The sequence below is a fragment of the Poecilia mexicana genome, unplaced genomic scaffold, assembly GCF_051168715.1.
Source record: "Poecilia mexicana isolate PSO_F unplaced genomic scaffold, ASM5116871v1 scaffold_17, whole genome shotgun sequence".
Lineage (NCBI taxonomy): Eukaryota > Metazoa > Chordata > Actinopteri > Cyprinodontiformes > Poeciliidae > Poecilia > Poecilia mexicana.
Genome location: NW_028263386.1, coordinates 3,039,408 through 3,065,214, shown reverse-complemented (window position 1 = coordinate 3,065,214; position 25,807 = coordinate 3,039,408). Strand labels below are relative to the sequence as shown.

At 38.5% G+C, this 25,807-nt stretch overlaps 3 protein-coding genes across 3 annotated transcripts; all 3 read left to right on the top strand.

Moving 5' to 3' along the window:
* The first annotated feature begins 3,358 nt into the window (after positions 1 to 3,358).
* On the top strand, positions 3,359 to 5,530 carry LOC106923594 (E3 ubiquitin/ISG15 ligase TRIM25-like). Its single transcript, XM_014996721.2, has one exon. It carries the CDS (start codon positions 3,383 to 3,385, stop codon positions 4,961 to 4,963), a length of 1,581 nt encoding a protein of 526 aa, XP_014852207.2. The 5' UTR covers positions 3,359 to 3,382; the 3' UTR covers positions 4,964 to 5,530.
* Positions 5,531 to 11,386: 5,856 nt separating this feature from the next.
* Positions 11,387 to 13,207, top strand: LOC148154535 (tripartite motif-containing protein 16-like). The gene has a single exon (XM_088014985.1). It carries the CDS (start codon positions 11,450 to 11,452, stop codon positions 13,142 to 13,144), a length of 1,695 nt encoding a protein of 564 aa, XP_087871111.1. The 5' UTR covers positions 11,387 to 11,449; the 3' UTR covers positions 13,145 to 13,207.
* A 5,649-nt stretch (positions 13,208 to 18,856) lies between these two features.
* On the top strand, positions 18,857 to 21,651 carry LOC106912506 (E3 ubiquitin-protein ligase TRIM47-like). The gene has a single exon (XM_014979332.2). The coding sequence runs from the start codon at positions 18,880 to 18,882 to the stop codon at positions 20,539 to 20,541; it is 1,662 nt and encodes a 553-aa protein (XP_014834818.2). The 5' UTR covers positions 18,857 to 18,879; the 3' UTR covers positions 20,542 to 21,651.
* Positions 21,652 to 25,807: the final 4,156 nt, after the last annotated feature.

Genomic DNA, 25,807 nt, shown 5'->3' with positions numbered 1-25,807 from the left:
TTACAGATCCTCTCAGAGAGCACAGTAACTTGGTGAACAAACTTATACTTGTGCCTAATTTCACATTACAGTCCATAAACTAAGCCTGGGATCAAAAAATTGTATTGAAGATGTCATTAGCAGAGACAAATGGTTCTACAGAGACTTGGCTAAATGGCTATAAAACAAAATCAATACTTACAAATAAAAAATGGTTCAAAAATAAAATTAACACATTAAAATTAAATATATACCTGAAATACAATCAACACTTGAGAATTAAAAATGGTTCAAAAATAATATCAACACTTCAAAATACAAAATCTCTGGAAAATAAAATATTATGTGTTGTTTTGAAAAACATTAGAATATAAGCACTTTTATCAAATCTTCATTGTGGTAAAATCATGTAAGTTCTTCTTAAATCCATGGAAACTCAACAGTTTGTAAGGTAGGTGAGTTAGCTCAGCAGGTTAGAGCACCGTGCTGGTAATCCTGAGGTCGTCGGTTCAAACCCGTATGGGGCAATTCATGTCTGAGGTCTTTCAGACAATCAACACTTCAAAATAAATAAGGGTTCAATAATGACATCAACACTTTACAATTAAAAAAAGGTTCAAAAATAAATTCAACTCTTTAAAATTAAAAAATGGTTCAAAAATAAAATCAACACTTTACAATAAATAAGGTTTCAAAAATAAAATCAATACTTACAAATAAAAATGGTTCCTAAAATTTACAGTTCAAAATGTATAATGGTATCTGTTCAGTCCATAAAGTAAGCCTGGGATCAAAAAATTTATTGAAGATGTCATTAGCAGATAAAATCAATACTTACAAATAAAAAATGGTTAGGAAGCGCATTACAAACCTTTGGTTGAATTCAAGTCTCCATTACAGATCAGAGAAAACTAAAGAGAAATCAACTTTGTGTTAATCCAATTGAGGAGCCGGCAGTTTATCTCTTGGAAATAAATGACGATGCAAAAGTTAATTAGACTGTAACATGCGCAGTCCGCTGCTCAACCCTGCGGACGCGGCTCCACCGCTGCGAAGAATTAGAAACCGCTGGAAGTAACTCATCCAGCGGATTTAACAAATGGAGCCTTCTGGGTTCATGTTACCCAGGAGAGCGTTGCTCTGGAGGAGCTGCAGACGTAACATCTGTCCGTTTCGGAGAAGCGAAACCACGCAAATAAATAAATAAATAATCCGTACCGCACAGGGTAAAACACTCACAGACAGAGTTCAGTTGATCTGTTTGGATCAGACAGATCCAACTGACTGATGAATTAGCGCAGATTTTTCTGCAGATGGGAACCAGGAGGAAGTGCATTCAGACCCCAGCGGGTGAAGTGATGCTAATTTAAGTGAAGTCGCTTAATTTATTATAAGTTATTGGGGCCAATCAGTGGTTTTTGTCACTACGAGAAAATGTAGATACATTTATCTGCTTAATTTGTGATGGGATCTGGATTCAGGGTGAATATTAACTAAACCGCATAAAATGCGACTAAATAGCCGATGTTAATATGATTGTAATTTCATGGATAAAAATAGTACATGACGGGTTTGTGTTTTTGTTTTTTTATGTTGTCGGTCAAGATAGCGGTTAACAAAAAAAAGTCTAGCGCGACCTGCCAATGTCTCAGTTTTATTCGCTGGGAAAATCAATAAGCAGCTTGAGGTGACTCTGCTGCTCACTAGTGGCGAGAAGCCGTAATGTTGGCTGGTAACAATCGGAATGCATTGTGGGAGATGTAGTTTGTAGTCAATTCGTGCTCAAAACCTATTTTAAGTCAATCATCAGCCTATAAAATGCTGGGCGGGCCACATATAATGAGATGGCGGGCCACATGTGGCCCGCGGGCCTTGAGTTTGACACATGTGTCCTACCTGAACAGTTCTCCTTAATCCCAGAAATAATCTATTAGGACCTAAATCTCCCTGATCACTGATGGGGTCGGTAACAACCAGCCTGTGAGACACTTTGCTTTCAGTGGGTTTGTGTGGAAATTCCTTGTTCTCCTGGAAGGAGCTGAGGATGACCTTCCTCTGAAACTCCCAGGTCTCCCAGAGGGTCAAGAACAACCTGTTGCTGCAACAGTCTTTGCATTTCGAGGAAATCGAGGATGACAAACCTTTTCCAGTTGTTGTTCCTGAATTCTTTGACTGGGTTGAGGCTAACAAGCCTTAGCCATTTGCCAACTACTTGTCCTCAAACTTTTGGCCATTCCTCAAGCTTCCTCTAGGTCTTCTTCAAGAGCTACCTTAATAGCCTCTGCAGCATAAAGGACATTAGTCAGATAGTTTTACTGGATCTTGGAGCTCCAAAGTTATTTTCCAGAACCTCTTTGTCTGTCTCAACAGACTCCAAGGCACACTACCCTGTGGATCATTGGTGCCCAAAAACCTGTCTCTCAGACCCAAAGACCCCAGAGGTCGTTCATAGAGTGTGATTTCTGGATAGCCTCCCCTGCTGCATCTCTGTATCCTGCAACATGTTGGGTTCCACCATAATAGCCCTTGATTGATCCTGTGGTATCCTTCACGGTACCCTGCGTTTTAATATTTTTGTTTCTGTACTGTCCGGCTTTCCACCTGTTTCTGTTTCATCGATTTTTTTTCAGAAGACCCTTTAGAGGAGGCAATCTGTCATCAGTTGGAACAGTTTGGGTTTTGTTTAACACTTTGGTTTTAGTATTGTATTGCACTGGGATTATGTGAGTCTGATTCCTTTGTGTGTTTCGTTGTGTTGTAATAATGTCTAATTCTTGTGTTATTTTGTTCAACCATTTTCTCCTGATGGTTGAACTGATCCTCTGTGGATCAGTTCTGACTTTCTCATGTCTGCAGTTCATTTCTAACCACTCAACTGTTTTCTTGAGGCAATCCCCAGTTCTTTCTTTGTGGCTGCAGACACTCTTTGACAGATTGTTGTGTTGTTTGTCAGTCCTCCATGGTTACCTTGTTGTCTCAGTTCAGTTTTCATTACTTGTTCCAATTTTTACCTTTTTGGGGGTTTTGAGTTTCAAACCGCTGAATATTTTTATCACATTTACCCTTTTGAGATCTTTAAAATAAGCAACACCTGCAATGAACTGAAATCAAATAAACACTTTATATCCATAAACCATATAGGTTTATGGTTGAAGGAAATACAGATAGAAAATCAGTTTTTCCCTTAAGCTATTTGTCTTTTCACACTGTAAGTCTGGCATTCCCCCTTCTTCTTCCCGCTTTCATGCGGTTCCAGTCATTCCACATTCATCCTCTTCCTAGCAGTGACAGCTGGGGTAACAAATACGTAGGTGACAGACCTGACAGACGACATTCTTTCTTAAAACAAAAGCTTAGAATATATTCTCACAAAGTGAAACTCACAGTCAGTTTGACTGGAGAAATGGAGCAATGTCTTTTGGACCAGGAGACTTTCTCCTGTTCGATCTGCCTGGATCTACTGAGTAATCCAGTGACTACTTCCTGTGGACACAGCTACTGTTTCACCTGCATTAAGATTCACTGGGATGAAGAGGATCAGAGAGGAATCCACAGCTGTCCTCAGTGCAGAAGGACTTTTAAACCAAGACCCGACCTGTGTAAAAATACCATCCTAGCAGCTTTAGTGGAGCAGCTGAAGAAGACTGGACTCCAAGCTGCTCCTGCTGACCACCGCTATGCTGGACATGAAGACGTGGCCTGTGATTTCTGCACTGGAAAAAAATTTAAAGCCATCAAGTCCTGTTTAATCTGTCTGGCCTCTTACTGTGAGAAACACCTTCAGGCTCATTATGATGAGCCTCAATTAAGGAACCACAGGCTGGTGGAGCCGTCCAAGAACCTCAAGGAGAACATCTGCTCTCGTTACGACACAGTGTCAGCTGCAGCAGAAAGAGCTGAGAGGCAGAGAGAGCTGGAGGAGAGACGAGGAAACATCCAGCAGAGAATCCAGGAGAGAGAGAAAGATGTGAAGCTGCTTCAACAGGAGGTGGAGGCCATCAATCACTCTGCTGATAAAACAGTGGAGGACAGTGAGAAGATCTTCACTGAGCTGATCCGTCTCCTCCAGAAAAGAAGCTCTGATGTGAAGCAGCAGATCAGATCCCAGCAGGAAACTGAAGTGAGTCGAGTCAAAGATGTTCAGGAGAAGCTGGAGCAGGAGATCACTGAGCTGAAGAGGAAAGACGCTGAGCTGGAGCAGCTCTCACACACAGAGGATCACAACCAGTTTCTCCTCAACTACCCCTCACTGCCAGCACTCAGTGAGTCGACACACTCATCCAGCATCAACATCCGTCCTCTGAGACACTTTGAGGACGTGACAGCAGCTGTGTCAGAGCTCATAGATGAACTACAGGACGTCCTGAGAGACTCATGGACAAACATCTCACTGAAAATCACTGAGGTGGATGTTCTACTGTCAGAACCAGAACCAAAGACCAGAGCTGGATTCTTGAAATATTCATATGAAATCACTCTGGATCCAAACACAGCTAATAACTATCTGTTACTATCAGAGGGAAATAGAAAGGCAACAGTAATGGATCAACCTCAGTCTTATTCCAGTCATCCAGACAGATTCACTGATTACTGTCAGGCTCTGAGTAAAGAGAGTCTGACTGGACGTTGTTACTGGGAGGTGGAGTGCAGTGGGAGAGTTTATGTAGCAGTAGCATACAAAAATATCATCAGAGAAGGAGATGACAGTATATTTGGAAGTAATGATAAATCTTGGGCATTAGACTTTCAACAGAACAAGTATATATTCTGGCATAACAACATCAAAACCTCCATCTCAGGTCCAGTTTCCTCCAGAGTCGGAGTGTACCTGGATCATGAAGCAGGTATTCTGTCCTTCTACAACGTCTCTGAATCCATGACTCTGATCCACAGAGTCCAAACCAGATTCACTGAGCCGCTTCACGCTGGAGTTTGCATTGGTTCTGAAACTGGGTACTCTGCAGAGCTCTGTAAACTTAAGTAAACAAAATTCGGCTATAGTATTTTTTTTCTTTTGTTTTGTTTTGTTTTTTGTTTTTTTGCAAGCTTTTTCTTAAAACCATTAATTTGTGTCCTAAAAAAATCATCTTCAAAAATTTTCACCACTTTCTTTTCACCAGTTTTGTTGCTTTTAATAGCAAAACTTTCAAATAAAATGTGAAACAATTCCTGAGTTTGTTAAAGTGAAGCCATTTTGTTTTTTGTCATGTTCTTTGTGTTATGAGACAACAGATATCATCGTCTCTTTGTGAACTTCAGCTGATTTGATGTTTTGCTGATTTTTATGTTGATTTGCTGATCAGTTCTGTTAAGGATGATTGTAAAGTTTGAATCCAAATATATTTTGATGTTATTTCTCATTATAATATTTGTTCTTACCGACCTGTTCTGATCTGTCTTAGTGATTCTCTACAGAGATGGTTACACTGCCATCTACTGGAAGATTGTGTTGTTACATCTTTATGCACTTTATGAATGAATTAAATCACATTGTTCATATTTAGTTTTCAATAGTTTGTGCTGAATAATAAAAAATATATTTTTTCATGTACTTTTAATGTTTCCACATTTTCTACTCATCTCTATTTTCTAAAATATAATTTTCTTCAGTAAACCATCACTTAGATTTTAAACTAAACTATTACGTTCCAAGTGAGCTTTTACAAACATACACCTAAACAGAACTTGGATTTTATTGTCACTTTTTAAACAAAGACACAAGACAAATAATCCTCACCTTGAGGGGAAATCAGATTTAAGGAAGTCGGGTTTTATTCAATTAATTTCAGTAAAAAATAAAAATAAAAAATACAGAATTTTTAACTGAAAAGACACTCAGCATCAACATTGCTCAGCACAGAGGAGGAAGTGAAGAAGCGGAACGGTTGGATGTTTGAGCTACTTTTACAATGGGAGCCGATAAAATAACAGAACTGAACCAATCCATGTTGTAACACTCAGTGGAAACAAGAAATTACAGATTACAAGTAAGATTGTTAAATTTACTGCTCAAAAAGTCGTAGATTTTAAAAGTAACCATGAAAGATTCAGGGTTTTTTTTATTATTATTATTATTTGACTCAAATAATAATAATGCCCAAATAATAAACATCAGCAATAATTAAATAAAAGATTTTAATCTGTTGTCCCTTGACAGGTAAAATATAACAAATACAATATACACATGTAAATCATACAATATGAAATCATAAATAGAATAAAGTAGCTCCTGTTATAGTGTAACAAAAACAGTGGCGCTGCAGCACCTTTGTTCCAGCCAAACCACATTTTAATTTGATGGCAACAGACAGAAAGAATTGATTTAATTGGACCTGCCACCTGGAACAAATCCAAACACTAAACACTTCAATCAAAGCAGCAGCAAACAGGACACACCCGAACAGACCACAGTTTTTAATTATCTAACTAGCTAAAGTGCTAAACACCAGATACAGTACAGCATAATTGTATTTCTAACACATTTGAATGTTGATATCTTTGAATGTTTTCAGTAAATTAATATGCAAAGAAAGCAAGTGGTCCAAGTATGAAGCCCTGTGGAATACCTACCAGAAATTACTGACTTAAAATAATGCTCTTTGTTTAATAAATATAATTTCATACATCACTTTTTCTTGATCAGAAACACTCAATATGTTTTGTTTGGCTAAAAGGCTTTGATTCTGTTTTTTCATATTCTTCTTCAATGCTGAAGAGTTTAATGAGGGGTAAAATGTAAAAGCTGACAGACTACATTCCTCTTTACAAACAAAAAGGTGTTTGTGAAAACATTTATTTATTTATTCAAGAGCAAACTGAAACATTTGATTTATTAGCCATTATAATATGGACATGTTCTCTAATGTTTGTGATTTTCAGCTCGTTGTGTGGTTTGATCCTGTTAGCTGTTTTTTTATTTGTACTGAAACGCAGATCATGTTTCATGTTCAGTTTCAAAATGTTTCCTTGACATCATGTTCTGTTTCCATGAGGAAGATCAGTCTCTTAGTTCATCATGTGTTTGTCCCGTTTCATGCAATCGAAGTCACATGGGAAAAGGGCGTTGCCACAAATGTTCCACTATCAGGTGACCTGCACACCTGGGCAAAAACTAGTTTCGTTTCTGAGGAACTGAAAGTGTCTCTAGAAACAAACCTTGTACATTTATTGCTTTCATGAAGAGGATTGTGGGACCACATTTTCTTTACACAAGAAATATTTAAAAAATTTAGACAAAATTCACACGTCTGCAGAGAAACATACTTATATAAAGTTGTAATATGTTTATATTTGCCTAGATTACTTCCTCAGTGCTTCCTCTTTTTTCTGACTCTTGCCATGTTTATCTGCTTATCTTTCATGTGATCAATGCCAAACATGAGAAATGGGTGTGATTTCCATTCCTGAGAATAAACTAGTTTTGTGAGGAACTGAAACTGTCTCTAGAAACAAACCTTGTACATTTATTGCTTTCATGAAGTGGATTGTGGGACCACATTTTCTTTCGAGACATTTCGAGGGGCAGGGGCCAAAGTTTTACATATAGTAAAATCTTAAAACATCATACACTAGCAACAATCCATATTGAATCTAATATTTAATTGGATCATATTTTGTCCCTTTCATCATGTGGGGACAATGCAAAGCAAATTTAGTTCATGTTTTCCCTGATAGGTATAAAGTTGCTGTTGAGGCCTGTGTTGATCTGAGACTGTAGACTCAGACTAAGGGAGAGAACGTCACTGGGTTTATTTGCTGCTATCTTACTACATAAACTAATATCTGACTGTTTACCTCCATAGCAGCTTGGCTGCTTTACAGATCAACACAGCTCAGAGGGTTTAACTCGATGCTAGCACTTCTGATTTAAAATTTGTTTGAAAGTGACAATGCTATTAAATTTATTTCATGCTTTCAGCAGCGACAAAAAAATTAAATAGTACATTTAGAATTTAATTAGGAAGCTTACTTTGTAAGAGTGCATAGAATCATCAGGATTGTTGTCGCCAGCAGGGGAATCGCTCAGCTCTCCTCTGCGGGTGTGTCAGCACACACCTGCAGATGATCTGACTAGTTCGAGAAGTATAAGAGGAGCCTGCAGCCAACATTTCCACGCCAGAGTGTTGACCCTTGTGGTAACTGAGAGCCATTAGAAAGCCTTGTGTTCTTGTGTTGTGACACGTTTTAAATCTAACCTCAAGTCTTTTCGTCCCACGTTAACCTTGCCCAGAAATAGGATCAAAGCCCAGGACCTGTTGAGCCCGCTAGTAGAAATCTAGACCTCCGGCGCTCTGATGCAGTGAGCATCATCAAGTCAGCTCCCCTCTCCCTCTACTTCCACGGGCGGACATTGTTTGGACCCAGTACGCCCAGCGCATTATTCCCAATCCCTTGTGTACTCACCTCTACGGATCTGTCCTTTCAGAGCCCCAGCCCAGACGCTTCTGACCTGCCTGCTGTTTACTGATTCCTCAACTCATGCCGCATTATTACTCTTGTAGTTCTCCTGAGTGTATTGCTTCCTGTGGGTTCAGAACATTCCTAACACCATGACAAGGATGGTTGTGTTGCCATGGCTACAATATGGTGCTATCTGTAATCTTTGAGTTTGAGCTCAGTTTGTTCACACATATATCATAGCTAGTTAGTTCAAATAATAGCCTTGTTTCCCCTTTCACAGACTTCAGATTTGGGGCATCGAGGATTAAAGGCTCAATCCCCCTCTACTTCGTCCCCCTGGATATGCCTGCTCTTTTTTATGACTTCGTACATAACAACTCTACTCTGTAAACATATTTATTCCTTTCCCCTTTTGTGCAGCAGGTTGAAGATGGCTGTAACCAGCCTGTAATTAAATGTATGAAGTGAAGTTTTTATTTTTTCTTCACAAATTAAAAAAATTGAGTGAAACTTAAACTAGTTTCTGTTTTAGGAAGTGAAACCACTACAACTCATCCAGCCAGCCATTGTCTGGACTTGCTTATCCCTGCAGGGTCTGATGCCTATTTCCAGCAGTCATTGGGCGAGAGGTAGGATCTTCCTTCCTCTCACCCAATGAGAGGTCGGGAGATTAAATGCGCATGTTGCCAGTTAATCTAAGAATAACTTAGAGAAACCCATGGAAAACAGCCAAGCACAAACACCCTGACGGACAATTCCAAGGAACAGTTTTCCTAACAGTCATGTTTTTGGGGCTGTGGAAAGCACAGGTCCATGCATGTACAGAGAGCATGTTATGGACATTTCATTATCAAGGAATGAGAATCTGTTTCAATAATAAGAGAGAGATTAATATTTGTCTTTAAGTTTCTTTATTCAAAGGCAAAAGTGTTTGAAGACCCGTCTCACTGAGTGCAGTCAGGAGAAGAGCCCTGAACAACACACATCACATCATTATATAGTCACAGCAAGACAAAGACCCACCCAAAGTCTGATCTTATCTCTACTACCAGATGGACCACAGAGACAATCCTGACCCCCACCTCATGAACCGTCCCTCACCTCTTGGAGGAGATGATTTTATGGCAGGAAAGAGCTGATAAGGATTTCAGGAGAAACTTCTAATTCTTCTTTGTCAATTCGTCATGGGGTCAGGTCAAACAGGGTACAAACTACATTCCACACACATCAGTCCTTTCAATCACCAGATCAAGCATTTTACTCAAGATGTCTTCAGGTCTCTTCTGCTATCACAGCTGCAGAAACATCTAAACATTATCTGCAAACTTATTTAATGGACAAACACATCTTGCAGAAATACAAAAACAAAGCAGATATAATCCGTAAATAAATGAGGAAAATGTATCATCAGTTCCTTCAAAAATGAAATAAGACTGAAAATGAAATTTTCTTTTAAAAGCACACTGAAACTTGTTGATCGATATAAGGGTGGGATTCAAATCATGTTGCACCAACGTGACAAAAGCATGCACTGCACCACTGTGCGTCCGGGAATATTCCTTTCCACTGGCTGGTTTATCAAGGATGTGAACTGAATGACATGAGAATTAACACAGAAAAATATGGAAATAAAGAGATAGAGCTAAAGATAAACAAATGAGAAACCAAATGTCCTGGAGCTTTGCTGGGGTTGCTAGGTTACGGGGTGGGCTTTGCTGGGGTTGCTAGGTAACGGGGTGGACTTTGCTGGGGTTGCTAGGTAACAGTGCTGCCTCTCCTGATTTGTGATGTTAAATTCTGGAGGTTTCAAATTCAAATAACTTTAAATGTTTCCGAGGGCCATTTTGAATTTTTGAAACAGGTCATTTTTGACACCAAAAACATTAACTGATTGCCAAAAAACTATGTTTTTTTTTTTTTTTTTTTTTAAAAAGGGTATGGCTGTTTTTAGAAACAGTAGAAATCCAAATGGAAGTACAAAAACATGCGAAATGTTAATTTTGTGTAATAGGTCCCTTTTAAAATACAAGAAAAGGTTTATACATTCATAAATATCAATGTAAAGAAACAGAATTTGCTCATTTTAAATTGTATCTGTGACACCTGGTAAAGGTACCAGGTGAGAAGCTTTTATAATTTGAAAATATGTTTCATAAATAAATGACCTATAAAATACAGAGATGCAGCAAAAAACAATCTTTTCTTTTCTTCTAGCGAACACAAATGTTGGACTTAAAGCAATTTAAGCATCTGATTCTTCAGTTATCGCAAAGATAGACTGCTTCAGCTTGCTGTGTGTTTGGATTTTATTTTTTATTTTTATTAGATTTCTACTCAAATCCAGCTCATGTGTCATTTTTAGTTTTCAAAATGTTGCCTTGATGTCCTGTTCTGTTCCCATGATGAAGATGAGCTCTTATCTCATCCTTTAGGATCCATATCCTGTGCTTATCTCTCTTTTTCATGCGATCAACGTCAAACACGAGAAGTGGGCGTGATTTGCATACCTGGACAGAAACAAGTTTCGTTTCTGACTGAAACTGTTTCTAGAAACAAACCTTACATAAATATTGCCTTCATGAAGGCAATATCCATGAACTGCAAGACCACATGTTCTTCAGAATGAAGCATTTATAAGATTTTGATAAAATTCACAGGTCTGCAGAGAAACATACTTTCAGTTTAAATATGTTTATATTCACCTAGTTTACCTGCACAACCCTTACTCTTTCTTTTCTGACTTCAGAATTAAAGTCAGATATGAGAAATGTGTTACTAACATGGGCTGAGGTTTTATAAGATGGCCTTTCAGAGGAGGGAGTTTTGTTGTTTTGATCAACAAAACTCAAGGTAGTTTCTCTTCTCAGGAAGTGAAACTACATCCTGGTGATGCAGTTTGAATGTTTTTCCATGTTTTTCCATTTTCCCTCCCTTTCTGGTCCTCCTACCTACGAGGGGTGGAGCCATCCTGTATTTAAGAGCTGACAAACACTGTTCTCCCTGCAGAACTTGTGAACTCGGACAGATTTTTGCCTCCAAGGCATCACAGCTTCTTGCTTTGAGACTTGAAATGGCTCAGAAAAGAACTCAAAGAGCTCAGATTGATGAAGAAGATGTTTACTGTGAGATCTGTTTTGATCTACTGAAGTATCCGGTGACGATTCCCTGTGGACACAACTTCTGCATAAACTGCATTAAAGCCCACTGGGATGAAGAGGAGGAGACAGGAACCAACAGCTGCCCTCAGTGCAGAAAAACCTTTAACCCAAGTGGTGCCTCAGAGAAAACAACAGCACTGCTATCTTTAGTGGAGCAGCTGAAGAAGATCAGTCTCCAAGCTGCTCCAGATGATTCCTGCTATGCTGGACTTCAAGATGTGGCCTGTTTTTTCTGTTGTGGAAGAAAACTGAAAGCCATCAGCTTCTGTTTCATCTGCCAGGCCTTTTACTGTAGTCGACATGTTCATCCTCACTTTGATGATCCTCCTTTAAAGAAACACAAGATGGTGAAGGCATCCAAAATGGTCCAGGACAACATCTGCTCTCGTCATGATGAAGTCATCGATGTTTTCTGCCGCACCGATCAGAAATTCATCTGTAGTCTCTGTTTAGAGAAAGTACATAAAGGTCATGACACAGTGTCAGCTGCAGCAGAAAGAGCTGAGAGGCAGAGAGAGCTGGAGGAGAGACGAGGAAACATCCAGCAGAGAATCCAGGACAGAGAGAAAGATGTGAAGCTGCTTCAACAGGAGGTGGAGGCCATCAATCACTCTGCTGATAAAACAGTGGAGGACAGTGAGAAGATCTTCACTGAGCTGATCCGTCTCCTCCAGAAAAGAAGCTCTGATGTGAAGCAGCAGATCAGATCCCAGCAGGAAACTGAAGTGAGTCGAGTCAAAGATGTTCAGGAGAAGCTGGAGCAGGAGATCACTGAGCTGAAGAGGAAAGACGCTGAGCTGGAGCAGCTCTCACACACAGAGGATCACAACCAGTTTCTCCTCAACTACCCCTCACTGCCAGCACTCAGGGAGTCGACACACTCATCCAGCATCAACATCCGTCCTCTGAGACACTTTGAGGACGTGGCAGCAGCTGTGTCAGAGCTCAGAGAGAAACTACAGGACGTCCTGAGAGACTCATGGACAAACATCTCACTGATGGTCACTGAGGTGGATGTTCTACTGTCAGAACCAGAACCAGAACCAAAGAACAGAGCTGATTTCTTAAAATATTCATGTAAAATCACACTGGATCCAAACACGGCTCACACCTCTTTGTTCCTATCAGAAGGGAACAGGAAGGTGACGCATGTACGTGGAAATCTGCCTTATTCTAGTCACCCAGACAGATTCACTGAACATCATCAGGTCCTGAGTAAAGAGAGTCTGACTGGACGTCGTTACTGGGAGGTGGAGTGGACAGACAGAAGAGTACTGCTCTGTACTGTAGCAGTCGCTTACAAGAATATCAGAAGAGTAGGGGAAGGAAATCAGTGTAAACTGGGACATAATGACAGATCTTGGGCTTTAGATATTATAGGTAACAATTATTACTTCCAGCACAATGACAACTCAACTCGCGTCTCAGGTCCCCATACCTCCAGAGTCGGAGTGTACCTGGACCACAGAGCAGGTCTTCTGTCCTTCTACAGCGTCTCTGAAACCATGACTCTCCTCCACAGAGTCCAGACCAGATTCACTCAGCCGCTACACGCTGGAGTTTTGCTATTCTATGAGGACTCTGCTGAATTTTGTCAACTTAAATAGAAACACAAAACCAAATCTAAAACGTATTTAGCTTGACTGATTTATCCACTTCCCCACTCCACACCCTCCCTCTATTTTGCTTGTCCTTTTTATCTTTTGCTTTTCAGTTTGCTATTGGTTCTTTAGATATAGATGTCCTTCAAATATTTTCTGCAAGTCTTTTACTGCTTACTAAAAAAATGACAAATGATTCCTCAGGTTGAAAAAGTGAAACCAATTCTTTGATCTTGTTTGGACATTTTCTCATATTGGACTTGAGGTGTTTTCATGTTTTGTTTGCATTTTACAGTTCATATTTTGTTTCTTCAGCTTAAGAAACTAGGTGCCACATTGCTTGTGATGTTAGTTTGTTATAGATGCTGATGAAATAAATGGCACTTCCATTATCATTAGCTTTGCTAAATGAATGTATTTTAAACTGATGTTTGATCACTTTACATAAACTTCTTATTGGTGGGATTGTGTCTGTCTTGTTTTTGTTACTGATTCCATCCAAAATAAAAGCCAAATGCGTTTGAGAAAGATAATTAAGTTAATTCACATTTTTAATGTCATGTTACATGTTAATTCATTTTTAGACAATGATGCAAGGCAACAGTGCTACCAACCACTGTGCATTTAATAATGCATTTCCTGTAATTATGGATAGTCAATCAACTTCCATCCTGTGTTCAGTGTTGGTTCCACTATAAACATCTCAGATATCTGAAGGAGACGACATGTTGAGAAACAAAGAACTCATAGATATTAATCAGTTTCTGACACATTTTCTTTCTCCAATTTTTTTATAAATTATAAGGCAATATTTGACCACCTTGCAGCCCTCACTGGAGGTCAGGATTGAGCTCCATGGTTGTCATGGTTCTAGTCTCTTTACCCACATACAGAACACAGTCAGGAGAATAGATAATCAGATAAATAAAGTTTATTTTAACAATGATGAAAAGTGAGGTTCTTGTCCTTGTGAATGCCAACCTGGGTCGTCTGTACTTTGATATGATTTTTCAAATCATCTAAGCAACATGTTTTTCACTACTTTATAAATTGCCTAATTTATAAATCAAATTACCACAATAAAATGAAAAGGCCCAGCAATGTCCTGTCTCATTCTGTCTCATGATAACCAGAACAGAACAAGATTTTTTTTTCCCCGACAAAGAATTTCCTGATTTAAGCAGATGTTGCCTCAGTCAGCTAGTGATAACTCTGTATGCACCCGTACCTGTGTTGCTGTGCTTTCACTGCAAAAAAACAAAATTTTATTAAGTATTTTTGGTGTAGTCTCATGCGCAAATTTTCTAGTTTTGTTTTATTACGAATATACTAACTTACAACAAAACTTTCAGCATGATATAGGAACTTGTTTTAAGTCAATAATTTTAGTATTGATGAAAAATCTCTAGTTACATTGGCAGATTATTTCAGTTGTAACAAGACATTTTCCCATGTTATAAGTGACATAAACTGCACTAGCACATTTTCACAAGAAACTAGACCAAATTTACTTGGTAAAATTTTGACTACTTAGAGCAGGGGTGTCCAAAGTCGGTCCTCGAGGGCCGGCATCCTGCATGTTTTAGTTCTCTCCCTGGTGGTAGTAACAACCTTTTTAGCAGGTCAATGTTCTTCTTAGGCTTCTAACGAGCCATCATTTGATCCAGGTGCGTTAAACCAGGGAGAGAACTAAAACATGCAGGATGTCGGGCTTCCAGGACCAACTTTGGACACCCCTGACTTAGAGAATAAAGCATAAATCAGTTCAACTTTAGCCCAAAGTGAGAAAGAGAAACCAGATGAACATGGAGCTTTACTAACTGTAAATCAAAGTTTTTGTTTTTTAACCTAACCCTGTTTTAAACTTCTCCTTCTTGATGCTGTTTGTTCTCCAATTTTCTCTAACAAACCAGTGAGGCCAGAAACAGAACAAACAGGTTCAATCTGTTTAGTCAGTAAATAGAGAAGAATAATCTGCAGGAGTGAATACAAAAAGGGTGAATAGAAATGTGCAACACACTTTTCTGAGTTTTGTTTGCAGCAGAAATTAAAAACTATAATTCATTTTCCCTTATGTTCATAATTATGATGTACTTTGCGTTGACTGCCTGCACCACAAAAACACTAAAATTTGTGGCTGAAAAATAAAATGTGACAAGAGGCGTGAAAACTTATGCAGCTCACTGCAATCTTAACAACTTTTGTTGTTTATGTTTAAAAAAAATTGATTCGGGGCTGCATGATGGTGCCATTGTTAATGCTGTTGTCTTACACCCAGAAGGTCATGGGGTCAAATCCCAGCTTGGGTACCCTCTACATTGAGATAGGCACCAGCACCCCTCCCGACCCTACCAAGGGACAAGGGTGTAAAGAAAATGGATGGATGGATGGATATTAAGACATTGATATGAAGACTGTTGATTCAGTCATTTATATATCACCTCTGTCTGTTTGATAAATCCAATAAACTAATTTTAACTGCATAACTTGTTTTATGTATAGACTTTATTTTTTTAGATGTTTTTTTTTTTTTATCCTCTGTAAATGGTGCTGTGAAAATCAGCAAACCAGTGAGGGATCCTTGTTGACTTGTTTACAATTATCATTGATGAAAAAAAGTATATAATTATATTTTTATGCTTTAAAATGGATAAGCTTTCACAATAAGGACAGCGTTCAGATGTTCACAAATCCGTTTTTCAAGTCTCTAAAGACTCAAGCATGATTTTTTTTAGTGTTTGTCCTTTTTGTCTGAATTACATTAACGGAAAAATTATATTCAAATATTTTTAATAGTTAATTGTTTAGTATTTTAACATTTAACTCACTAGTCCCAATTCTGCTAAGAGCTGATTCACTTGAATTATAAGATTTGATTAAATGTGTCATTTACCCTTTAAATCCACATTCAAACTGTAAAAAGTTTAGATTAAAACATTTAATTTCTGAATGAATCAAACTACTTTTTTGTTTTTGTAATGACAAAGTTAACACTTGTTTATCTGTGTTTTCATTATAAATTATACTAAATGCTTTGGAGGATTTGGAGAAAAAAATTATCTCCAAAAATATTCCTAAAACCTTTGTGAAGAACTGTTAAAGCTAGCATTTATGTATACCTTTACATTTTAAAACACTATTCAATTCTTTATTATTTTTGGGCTAAAGTTATTAAGAGCCACAGGTTGCAGACCCCTGGTCTAGATGCTAGCATGTTAGCTTTAGCAGCTACATGCTAACTTTAGCAGCTTGTCAATGGGACGCTGCCCAAAACGGCAGACCCCGTCCAAACAATGACCCATCACATGATTTCTGTGATGGGTCACAGAGATGAACAGGAACATGAGCAGTGACCATAAATTGGTTGGGATCATAAGATTGCAGCACCACCTAGTGGCTGACAGAGCAATTAGCCAAAACTGCAAAATGAGCATATAAACCTCTGAACTGCCTGGATGGATTCCTAGAAAGCCTCACAACCTCTTCGATTGTTGGATTTTATTTAGATGTTTTTGCCTTTGTTGTTGTTTTTTTTTTACCTGTATTTAGTGCCTTTACTTTGGTTTTGTCCATCAATGCACCTTCTCCCTTTTCTGCAAAGAAAATAAAATAAATGAATATGAAGACTTCAGGGATCCACTGATAACAGCTTTTCATAACATGTTTACCTGCAAGAGGCTTAACTGAAGGCAAAATGTCAACATTATTTTGGAAATAAAGTAATGTAAATAATGTAATGATGTAAATAATGATACTTTAATGCAAAGCTGGACCTTTTAATAGACTTCTAGAGCAATTTGCATTAAAAGTGTCATAGACAGTCATATACATTCATAAAGACATCTGTCATGTTCAGGACAGATGTTTTGTCATGTTTATGACAGTATCATGTCAGTCTTATGAACACCCTTCTTATGACATCTTTCTCTCTTGCTCTCGATGAAGGCGGACGCTTTTTTCCTCTGCTCCCTCCCTGCCCTGCTTGCTCTGTTTTTGTCCTGTGTTTTTCTCTTTTTCTATATTTTTGGAGCCTTGCTTTGCACATCATCCAAATCTACAAATTATGGATCTGGTCAACTGATCTCTCAATGCAATTGATCAAATTTTTGAAGAGAAGTCTGGGCACAGGAGAGCCTCTTGTTCTGCAGGGACACACCTGGATTTATTCATGATAACAGGATTTCTGCTGTTTGGAGCTTGTGGATTCCTGGCTTGTGGCGAAGTTGGCCGAACTAGCAAACACTCAGACTGTTGGTGTGGACAGAGATGAGGACTCTAAAACTCACTAACGAGTTGGAATCGATCTTGGAGAAGTTGTTAGTTTCAGCTCAGTGGAACGACCAAACTAATTTGGATGATTGAGAACTGAGATGTATCGGAGAAACTTTAGGGAAGATTGAAATTTATAATCTACTTGACCTAAGACATTCTGTTTCTGAATTGGCTTTTCCCATGTGGCCTTGGAAGGGCTGCATATTTCCGATCTCCTTGAAGATATGTAAACACAACGCTCCTTCCCACCTCACCCCCTCCTGTTTCCATGGAGCTGTGGAGCTGAGCGCTCCTAAGGACATCATTCCTCTATAATAAAATACCTATATCGGACTATGCCAGGGGTCACAGCCACCTGGCTCCATGGTCCTTTGACGTCACCGCCTTCACTCGTCTTTCTTTTCCCCCTTTGTTTTGTCTGAATGTTGCCATCTGCTCTAATGTGTACATTCCTCTCTTTGTTTTGGTTTGATAGAGTACTCCCTATTTAACCCAGAGAAAGATTATTTTAGTTTATTAGTAATATTAGAAATTGTGGAGTACGGACTACTTAGATCAATATTATACAGCCCAGAAATGGAATCAGAATCAACTTAGTTTGTATTGCTTTTAGCCCAGAAAAGGATTTGGAATTGTGGAGTACTGACTTTAACCCAGAAAAGGAATTAGATTAGTCGCTCTTTAGCTTATTTTATCAGAAACTGTAGAGTACTCACTATTTGGATGCAGAGACCAGAAGCCCAGAGGAAACTTCTGGATCAACATTGTTAGACTATTTTTCAGACTCCCGTTCTCCCAACCTAGAAATGTAATTAGACCAGAGGAAACTTAGCAACCCTGAACAGGAGCTCCCAGTTTACATACTTTAGATCAACATTAGATTCTCTTCTTCTTTCTTTCTTTCCTTTCATTGTTTATTTTGTTTGTATTTCCTTTTAATTCATGTAAAGCACTTTGAATTGCCTTGTTGTTGAAAATGTGCTATATAAATAAAATTACCTTACCTTACCCCGTCAAATAAAGTGTCACCCTGTTTTTCACCATGGATAAGTTCAGAATCAGACAGTCTTTATGTGTTGGCTTCTGTTATCACCTCATGGCCTTATAAAGACGGCTTGGGATGAAACCTGATTTTATTGTTCTGGTTCAGACAGGCCTGCTGTGTGAATGACTAAGTTCTGATTCTGGTTCAGTGAATCCCAGTTAACTGTTCTTTATATTTCTATTAGAGTTTAGTGAAACACGTCCCTGCATTTAAACCCAGCAGCTCATCTCACTCACCTCAGGTTTCCTTGTTTTCTCCCTTCCTGATCTGAAACCTGAAGCTGGGTGGAGCCAACAGTTGCTGAAGGTGAAAGCTGATTGGCTGCTGCCTTTCTGCACTGAAACCTGATTGGTAAATCAGAGCTCAAACTAGTTTCTGTTCTCATGAAGTGAAACTCACACAGTCATTGTTGCTGAGAGGAGAAATGGCGCAGCAAGCAATTCAGCTGGACAGAGAAACTTTCTCCTGTTCGATCTGTTTGGATCTACTGACGGACCCGGTGGCGATTCCCTGTGGACACAGCTACTGTATGAACTGTATTAAAGATCACTGGGATAAAGAGGATGAGAAAGGAATCCACAGCTGTCCTGAGTGCAGAGAGACATTCACACCAAGGCCTGCTGTGAAGAAAAACACAATTCTAGTAGGTTTAGTGGAGCAGCTGAAGAAGACTGGACTCCAAGATGCTCCTGCTGATCACTGCTATGCTGGACCTGAAGATGTGGCCTGTGACTTCTGTACTGGGAGAAAACTGAAAGCCATCAAGTCCTGTTTATTCTGTCTGGCCTCTTACTGTGAGAAACACCTTCAGCCTCATTATAGTTCAGCTACATTTAAGAAACACAAGCTGGTGGAGCCGTCCAAGAACCTCCAGGAGAACATCTGCTCTAAGCATGATGAGGTGATGAAGATGTTCTGCCGCACTGATCAGAAGTGTATCTGTTATCTCTGCTCTGTGGATGAACATAAAGGCCATGACACAGTGTCAGCTGCAGCAGAAAGAGCTGAGAGGCAGAGAGAGCTGGAGGAGAGACGAGGAAACATCCAGCAGAGAATCCAGGACAGAGAGAAAGATGTGAAAAAGGAAAAAGAGAAAGTTGTGTTCATAAATCGCTCTGCTGATAATTCAGTTGAAGCGTGTGAGAAGATCTTTATTGATCTGATCAGTTTAATTCAGAGGAAACGCTGTGATGTGAAGAAGTTCATGAAATCAAGCCATAAAACTGAAGTTTGTAAAGCTGAAAATGAACAAAAGGGTTTGGAGCAGCAGATCGCTGAGCTGAAGAGGACAGACGCTGAACTGGAGCAACTTTTAGACACAGAGGACGACATCCAGTTTCTGAATAATTACATCCACATTTCAGAACCAGACTTTTACTGGTCCTGCCTTGGCATGTCTGATGTTTGTCAAATGCCGAGTCTCACTGAAATACAAGCAGCTGTCTCAGAGGCTGTTAATATGGTTGAGGAAATAATGACCAACAGGTGGATGGATATTTCCCTGACAGAGATTGATTCAGAGGCTTCATCATCAACTCCCACAGAGGGGCTGATGACCAGAAATGAACTCTTAACGTTTTCACAGGAGCTAACACTGGACTCAAGGACAGCAAACATATATTTGTCTGTCACAAGAAACAGAGCAGTAAAGAAGGACACAGAACAATTTGAAGATAACTCTCGACGGTTTGGTAGATGCTACCAAGTCCTGAGTAAAGACTCTATGAGTGGATGTTCTTACTGGGAGGTGGAGAGCTCTGGTAAATTCACAGTGGCTGTTGCTTACAAAGATATCAGCAGAACAGGCCGACTATGGAACTACACATTTGGGCTAAATGAAACCTCCTGGGCTCTGGAGTGCTGCAAACTCATGTATGTATTCAGACACAACAAAACTCTGACTCTGATCTCGGCTCCTCGTTCATCTAAAATAGGAGTGTTCCTGGATTATGGAGCAGGTGTTCTGTCCTTCTACAGTGTTTCTAAATCCACGACTCTCCTCCACAGAGTCCAGACCAGATTCACTCAGCCACTGCTGGCTGGGATACGACTGTATGAAACTAGAGACTCTGCTAGGTTTTTGTGAAATAAGCTTTTCAGAATCACCTTTTTTATGCGTCTTTATTCCTGCAGGAAAATTATATTCCACTGTGCAGCACCACAGGAAAGAAATGTCTGTAGTTCTCTACATTAATATCAGAGTTAACAGAGATGTTCATTAACTTGTTCGTAGAATTACCAAGAATTACAACCTCCATTGATCAGTCACTCAGTCTAGTTTCTTTTTCATATAAAACAGAAAAGTGACAGAGGCTAAACTAAATGCATCTATTATATATATTGTATGTTATTTCTATATTCTAACATCACATCTTCTCTCCATAAAATAGGCTGTGTTTCTATAGATATTTGTTTGAAGTTTTTATTCCCAACTGGAAGACTGAATTAACAAAGTTTCCCTTATATTTTTCCCAGGATCTATTAGTAATTTTATGCTTTGCCATCCATTTTCTGTACACCCTTGTCCTTATGGGGTTGGGAGACTTGCTGCTGCCTCTCCAGCTATTGTTCTGAGAGGGGGGGTCACCCTGGACAGGTTGCCAGTTTGTCATAGGGCAACACAGAGACAGACAGGACACACAACCATGCACACACTCACACGTAGGGAGAATTTAGAGAAACTAATTAACCTGACAGTCATGTTTTTGGACTGTGGGAGGAAGCCAGAGTACCCAGAGAGAACCCACCATGCACAAGTAGAACATGCGAAAGACCCCGGGCCGGGAAAAGAACCCAGAACCTTCTTGCTGCAAGGCAACAGCTCTACCAACCACACCAATGTGCAGCTTTTATGCTTTGCTACATGAGTAAATACAATCAAAGCCCAGTTACTCAATCTCATTATTCTACTGACAGAGATTGATTCAGTCTTCATCATCAACTCCCACAGAGGGGCTGATGACCAGAAAGGAACTGTTGAAGTATTCACTGAACCTAACACTTCACTCAAAGACGGCAAACATATATTTGTCTGACACAGGAAACAGAGCAGTAAAGAAGGAACACAGAACAATTTAAAGACGACTCTGAACGGTTTGATAGAAGCTTCCAAGTGCTGAGTAAAGACTCTCTGAGTCGATGTTCTTACTGGGAGGTGGAGAGCTCTGGTAGATTCACAGTGGCTGTTGCTTACAAAGATATCAGCAGAACAGGCTGAGTCTGATCTCGGTTCCTCGTTCATCTAAAATAGGAGTGTTCCTGAACCACAGAGCAGGTGTTCTGTCCTTCTACAGCGTCTCTGGAACCACGATTCTCCTCCCTAATAACCGTTTCAGTTTCCCTGAATCCAGGACTCTCCTTCACAGAGTCCAGACCAAATTCACTCAGCCGCTGCTGGCTGGGATACGACTGTATGAAACTGGAGACTCAGCTGAGTTCAGTCAACTCAGACTCTATTTAACACCATGACTCGCCGGGCCATGTCCAACAGGCCGATGAGTCCTAGATACGTCTGGCAACTCAAATAGGTCAGAAAGCTCTCTGAGTTTTAATGTGAGAGAAAGGAAAACCTGATACCTGCAGGGAAATGATATGTAGACTTTTATGCATGATGGATGTGGTTGGCCTCTGGTGTTTGTTTATTTTATTGTCAGCTTGAAATACGCATTTACTAAGTTTGTTTGTCAAAATCTAATTTAAAGCTAGGACTCAATTAAAAATTACATTTTCCTTAATATTTTAAGACTGGTTTGTGAGGGAGGGTTTGAGTAATTATTGCAAATTAAATCAATATAAATTGATAAGTCACTTCAGTTTCACTTGGATTTTCTCTGTGAACTCAGAAAACTGAGGGGATGATGGTATTTTTATGAACTTGTATTCTTGTTTCTTAAATCATAAGTTGATTCTGTTTAGTTTTGAACCAATAGAGCAGTTTCTGTAAAATTAATCATTTTGTAACATAATCATTCATAACTGTTTCATGGCAGCCATTTTAAAAACCTCCACTATGTCATTTTCTAGCTCTACAAACTCTGAACATCCTCATTTTATGTGAGGTTTAACTAAAAACAATCAGTGAACCTGGACAATAAATCTCAGTTTCATGGGAATTTAACCTGCTGACAGTTTCTGCAGCAGATTTTATTGACTATAATAAAATGACAAATTAAAGCGGTTCTTTGATCCTTTCATGTTTGAACTCATTTTTATAGTCCTGACACACATGAGAGAATATTGTTTTATTGTGATCTTCAGCTGATTTTATGTTTTTAATAGGAGGAACTTCAGAATAAAGCTGCCATGTTTCTTCACTGTTCATCTCTGTGTTTGTAAAGTTTGAATCCATATTTGATTGAAGCTTCTTGTTCCTTTTGTTTCATAATTTATGCTTTCTTTTTTAAACACATTTTGTTACATTTTAATATGTATATCAGTTTCTTCCATTTAAATTTACAGGATGCAGACAAAGGTCAAGGAATCTCATATTATCGCTGGATTCAATTCAGATCATTTCCGGTCCTAAAAGCATCTTGCTTTGGTCAAACATTCATGAAAAAGTTGTGAAACTGTGCAAGGTTCGGAAAAGAAACTAGCTGTGTTTTATTTTACATTCAATTGAGTTGATTTGTATAGCACATTTCAGTAACAAAGCAGTTCAAGGTGCTTTAAATTATGAATTGATATGCTCCGTTTTATATTGTTAGAAGTCTTAAAAACTGTTCAAAGTTCAAATAAATTAGGTTTATTTCCCAGTGTTCTGGGAAGAGTTTAGATTCAGCCCAGTTCTGTTCCAACATGTCTAATCAGGTCAGGAGTTTATGAGGAGGAACTTGATTGGTTTGTACAGAGTCCAGACTGCTTGGTAGAACAGCTTTGGGATGAGATGCAGCAGAGACTGTTTGCCATGTTTTCCGGTCCAACATCAGTGTCTGACCTCACAGATGCACTTCTGATAGAATGGTTAAAATATTTCATAAAAACACACTTCAAAAATACTTTCCAGAAGAGTTGAAGTTGTTTTACCTGCAGTCACATGTTTACCTGACGTCATACACAGTGGCTTGCAAAAGTTTTCATACCAATTGAACTTTTCCATATTTTCTCACATTACAACCACAACCATAAAAATATTTCATTACAATCAAATTTGACAAAAACAAAGTGTCATACAATTGTTAAGCAGAACAAAAATTATTCAGACTTGGAAACATTTTTTACAAATCTGCTAGTATTTTAGGGTTTGTCTCTACCAACTTTGATCATCTAGTGACTGAAATTTTTCCACGTTCTTTTAATCTAACTGAGCTCAAACAGCTGTTTTCAAATGTTGCCACAGATTCTCAATTGGACTTGGCAAGACCATTCTAATAGATGAATATGTTTTTATTGTAGCTCTGGCTTTGTGTTTAAGGTGATTATCCTGCTGGAAGCTGGATCTCTGCCCCTGTCTCAAGTCTTTAGAATCAACAGGTTTTCGCCCTGAATTTGGCTCCATCCATCATCACATCCAGTGTTTGGGAAATTAAGTACGTCTTGGTTTTATTCATATGATTATTTTTAGTTTTTTTTTTTTTTTGCCAATTTCATAATTGTCTTGTGGTAACACTTTATTTGAAGGGGGGTGAATAAGACTGTCATGACGCCTTCATAAACATGACATAACACCTGTCATGAACATGAATAAGCCTTCATGAATATTTATGACTGTTATAAAGCGTCATTCGGTAAATTATGACACTTTTAATACAAAGTTGACATTATTCAAAGTGTCTTTGTTATGACAACTTGACATTAACCAGGAAATCATTACTGTCTAAACTTTACCTTTAATAATATAAAGTTACCTAATTTTTAAAGTGCAATCAGTAATACTTTTATTACAAATTTATATCAGTAATGATTTCTTGGTTAATGTCAAGTTGTCATAACAAAGACATTTTGAATAATGTCAACTTTGTATTAAAAGTGTCATAATTTACCAAATGACACTTTATGACAACAATCATAAATTCATGAAGACTTATTCATGTTCATGACAGGTGTTATGTCATGTTTATGAAAGTGTCATGTCAGTCTTATTCAACCCCCTTCAAATAAAGTGTTACCTGTCTTGTTATTTTTACCAAGCTTAATTCTTCTTTTATAATTTATCTACTTGTGATTGTTGTGAAACACTTTACTCAGCTGAGGTTGTTGTAAATGTTCTATATAAATAAACTTTGACTTGATTTCACTTTTCCATTTTGGCCAAAAAGTTTAATTTTGTTCTTGTTTGACTAAAGTTCCTTCTTCCACATGTTTGATGTGACCAACATGGCAAACTGCAAACTGGACTGATTTTCCTCTTGCCTCTCTTATAAAGACATTAATGCAGTGATGGCTGATAGTTGGTCTGACAGATTCCCACCTGAACTGTGGATCTTTTGGTCCAGAGTCTCCATGATCATCTCAGAGCTCTCTTTGTTCAGCATGGAAGTTCAGGTGAACTTTGACTAGGCCTTATCTTGGTAGGTTTACAGTTATGCCAGACTCTTCCCATTTCTTAAACATGGATTGAACAGTGAAATGTTCAAAATTTGGGAAATCATTTTATGACCTACACCTGCTTTAACCTTCTCCACTGCTTTTCAAATGAGGTTCTTTTTTAATCTGGATTTTTTTGTATGAACAAAAAATGAAACAATCAATGTGGTTTTTTTTGTTTGTTTGTTTTTTTTTTTTTTTTTGTTTTTTTGTTTTTTTGGAGTTTTTTGTTCAAACTTTGTTAATTATTGGCTTTATTTGTGATTTATTTTGTCTCCCAGGATTCTGGCTGATCCTTGCAGCAGGATTGTCTTTAATATGTGTATTTTCACATTCCTTGAAATACTGGCTGATGTGGAAAGGATCTTTCTGCCAGATTTATTGATTTATTGATTGCAAGTTAAGTCTCTCGAATATCAAACTCAGACTTTTTTATTCAAATTGCAAAGCATTAAAACCATTTCTGTTTGTTCTTTCACACCATTACTCTGAGTTTCTATTTAAGATTTCTTTCCTGATCTGATGTTAAATAAATTATAGATACACTTTTCTTAACTGAACTGAATAAAATGCTTTACTGTTTTATCCACTCAGAGATTTAATCTCAAAACAGTCCTCTTCCTGGAATCAGTCCATGAAAATCCTCCTTTTTCTTCCTGCATTTAAAACCAGCAGCTCCTCTTTATTCCCAGGTTTCCTTGTTTTCTCCCTTCCTGATCTGAAACTTGAAACTGGGTGGAGCCAATGGATGCTGAAGGTGAAAGCTGATTGGCTGCTGCCTTTCTGCACTGAAACCTGATTGGTAGCTCAGAGCTCAGACTAGTTTC

Excerpts from the sequence above, each read along its gene's own strand:
- LOC106923594 (XM_014996721.2), top strand. The coding sequence starts at position 3,383 with ATGGAGCAATGTCTTTTGGACCAGGAGACTTTCTCCTGTTCGATCTGC.
- LOC148154535 (XM_088014985.1), top strand. The coding sequence starts at position 11,450 with ATGGCTCAGAAAAGAACTCAAAGAGCTCAGATTGATGAAGAAGATGTT.
- LOC106912506 (XM_014979332.2), top strand. The coding sequence starts at position 18,880 with ATGGCGCAGCAAGCAATTCAGCTGGACAGAGAAACTTTCTCCTGTTCG.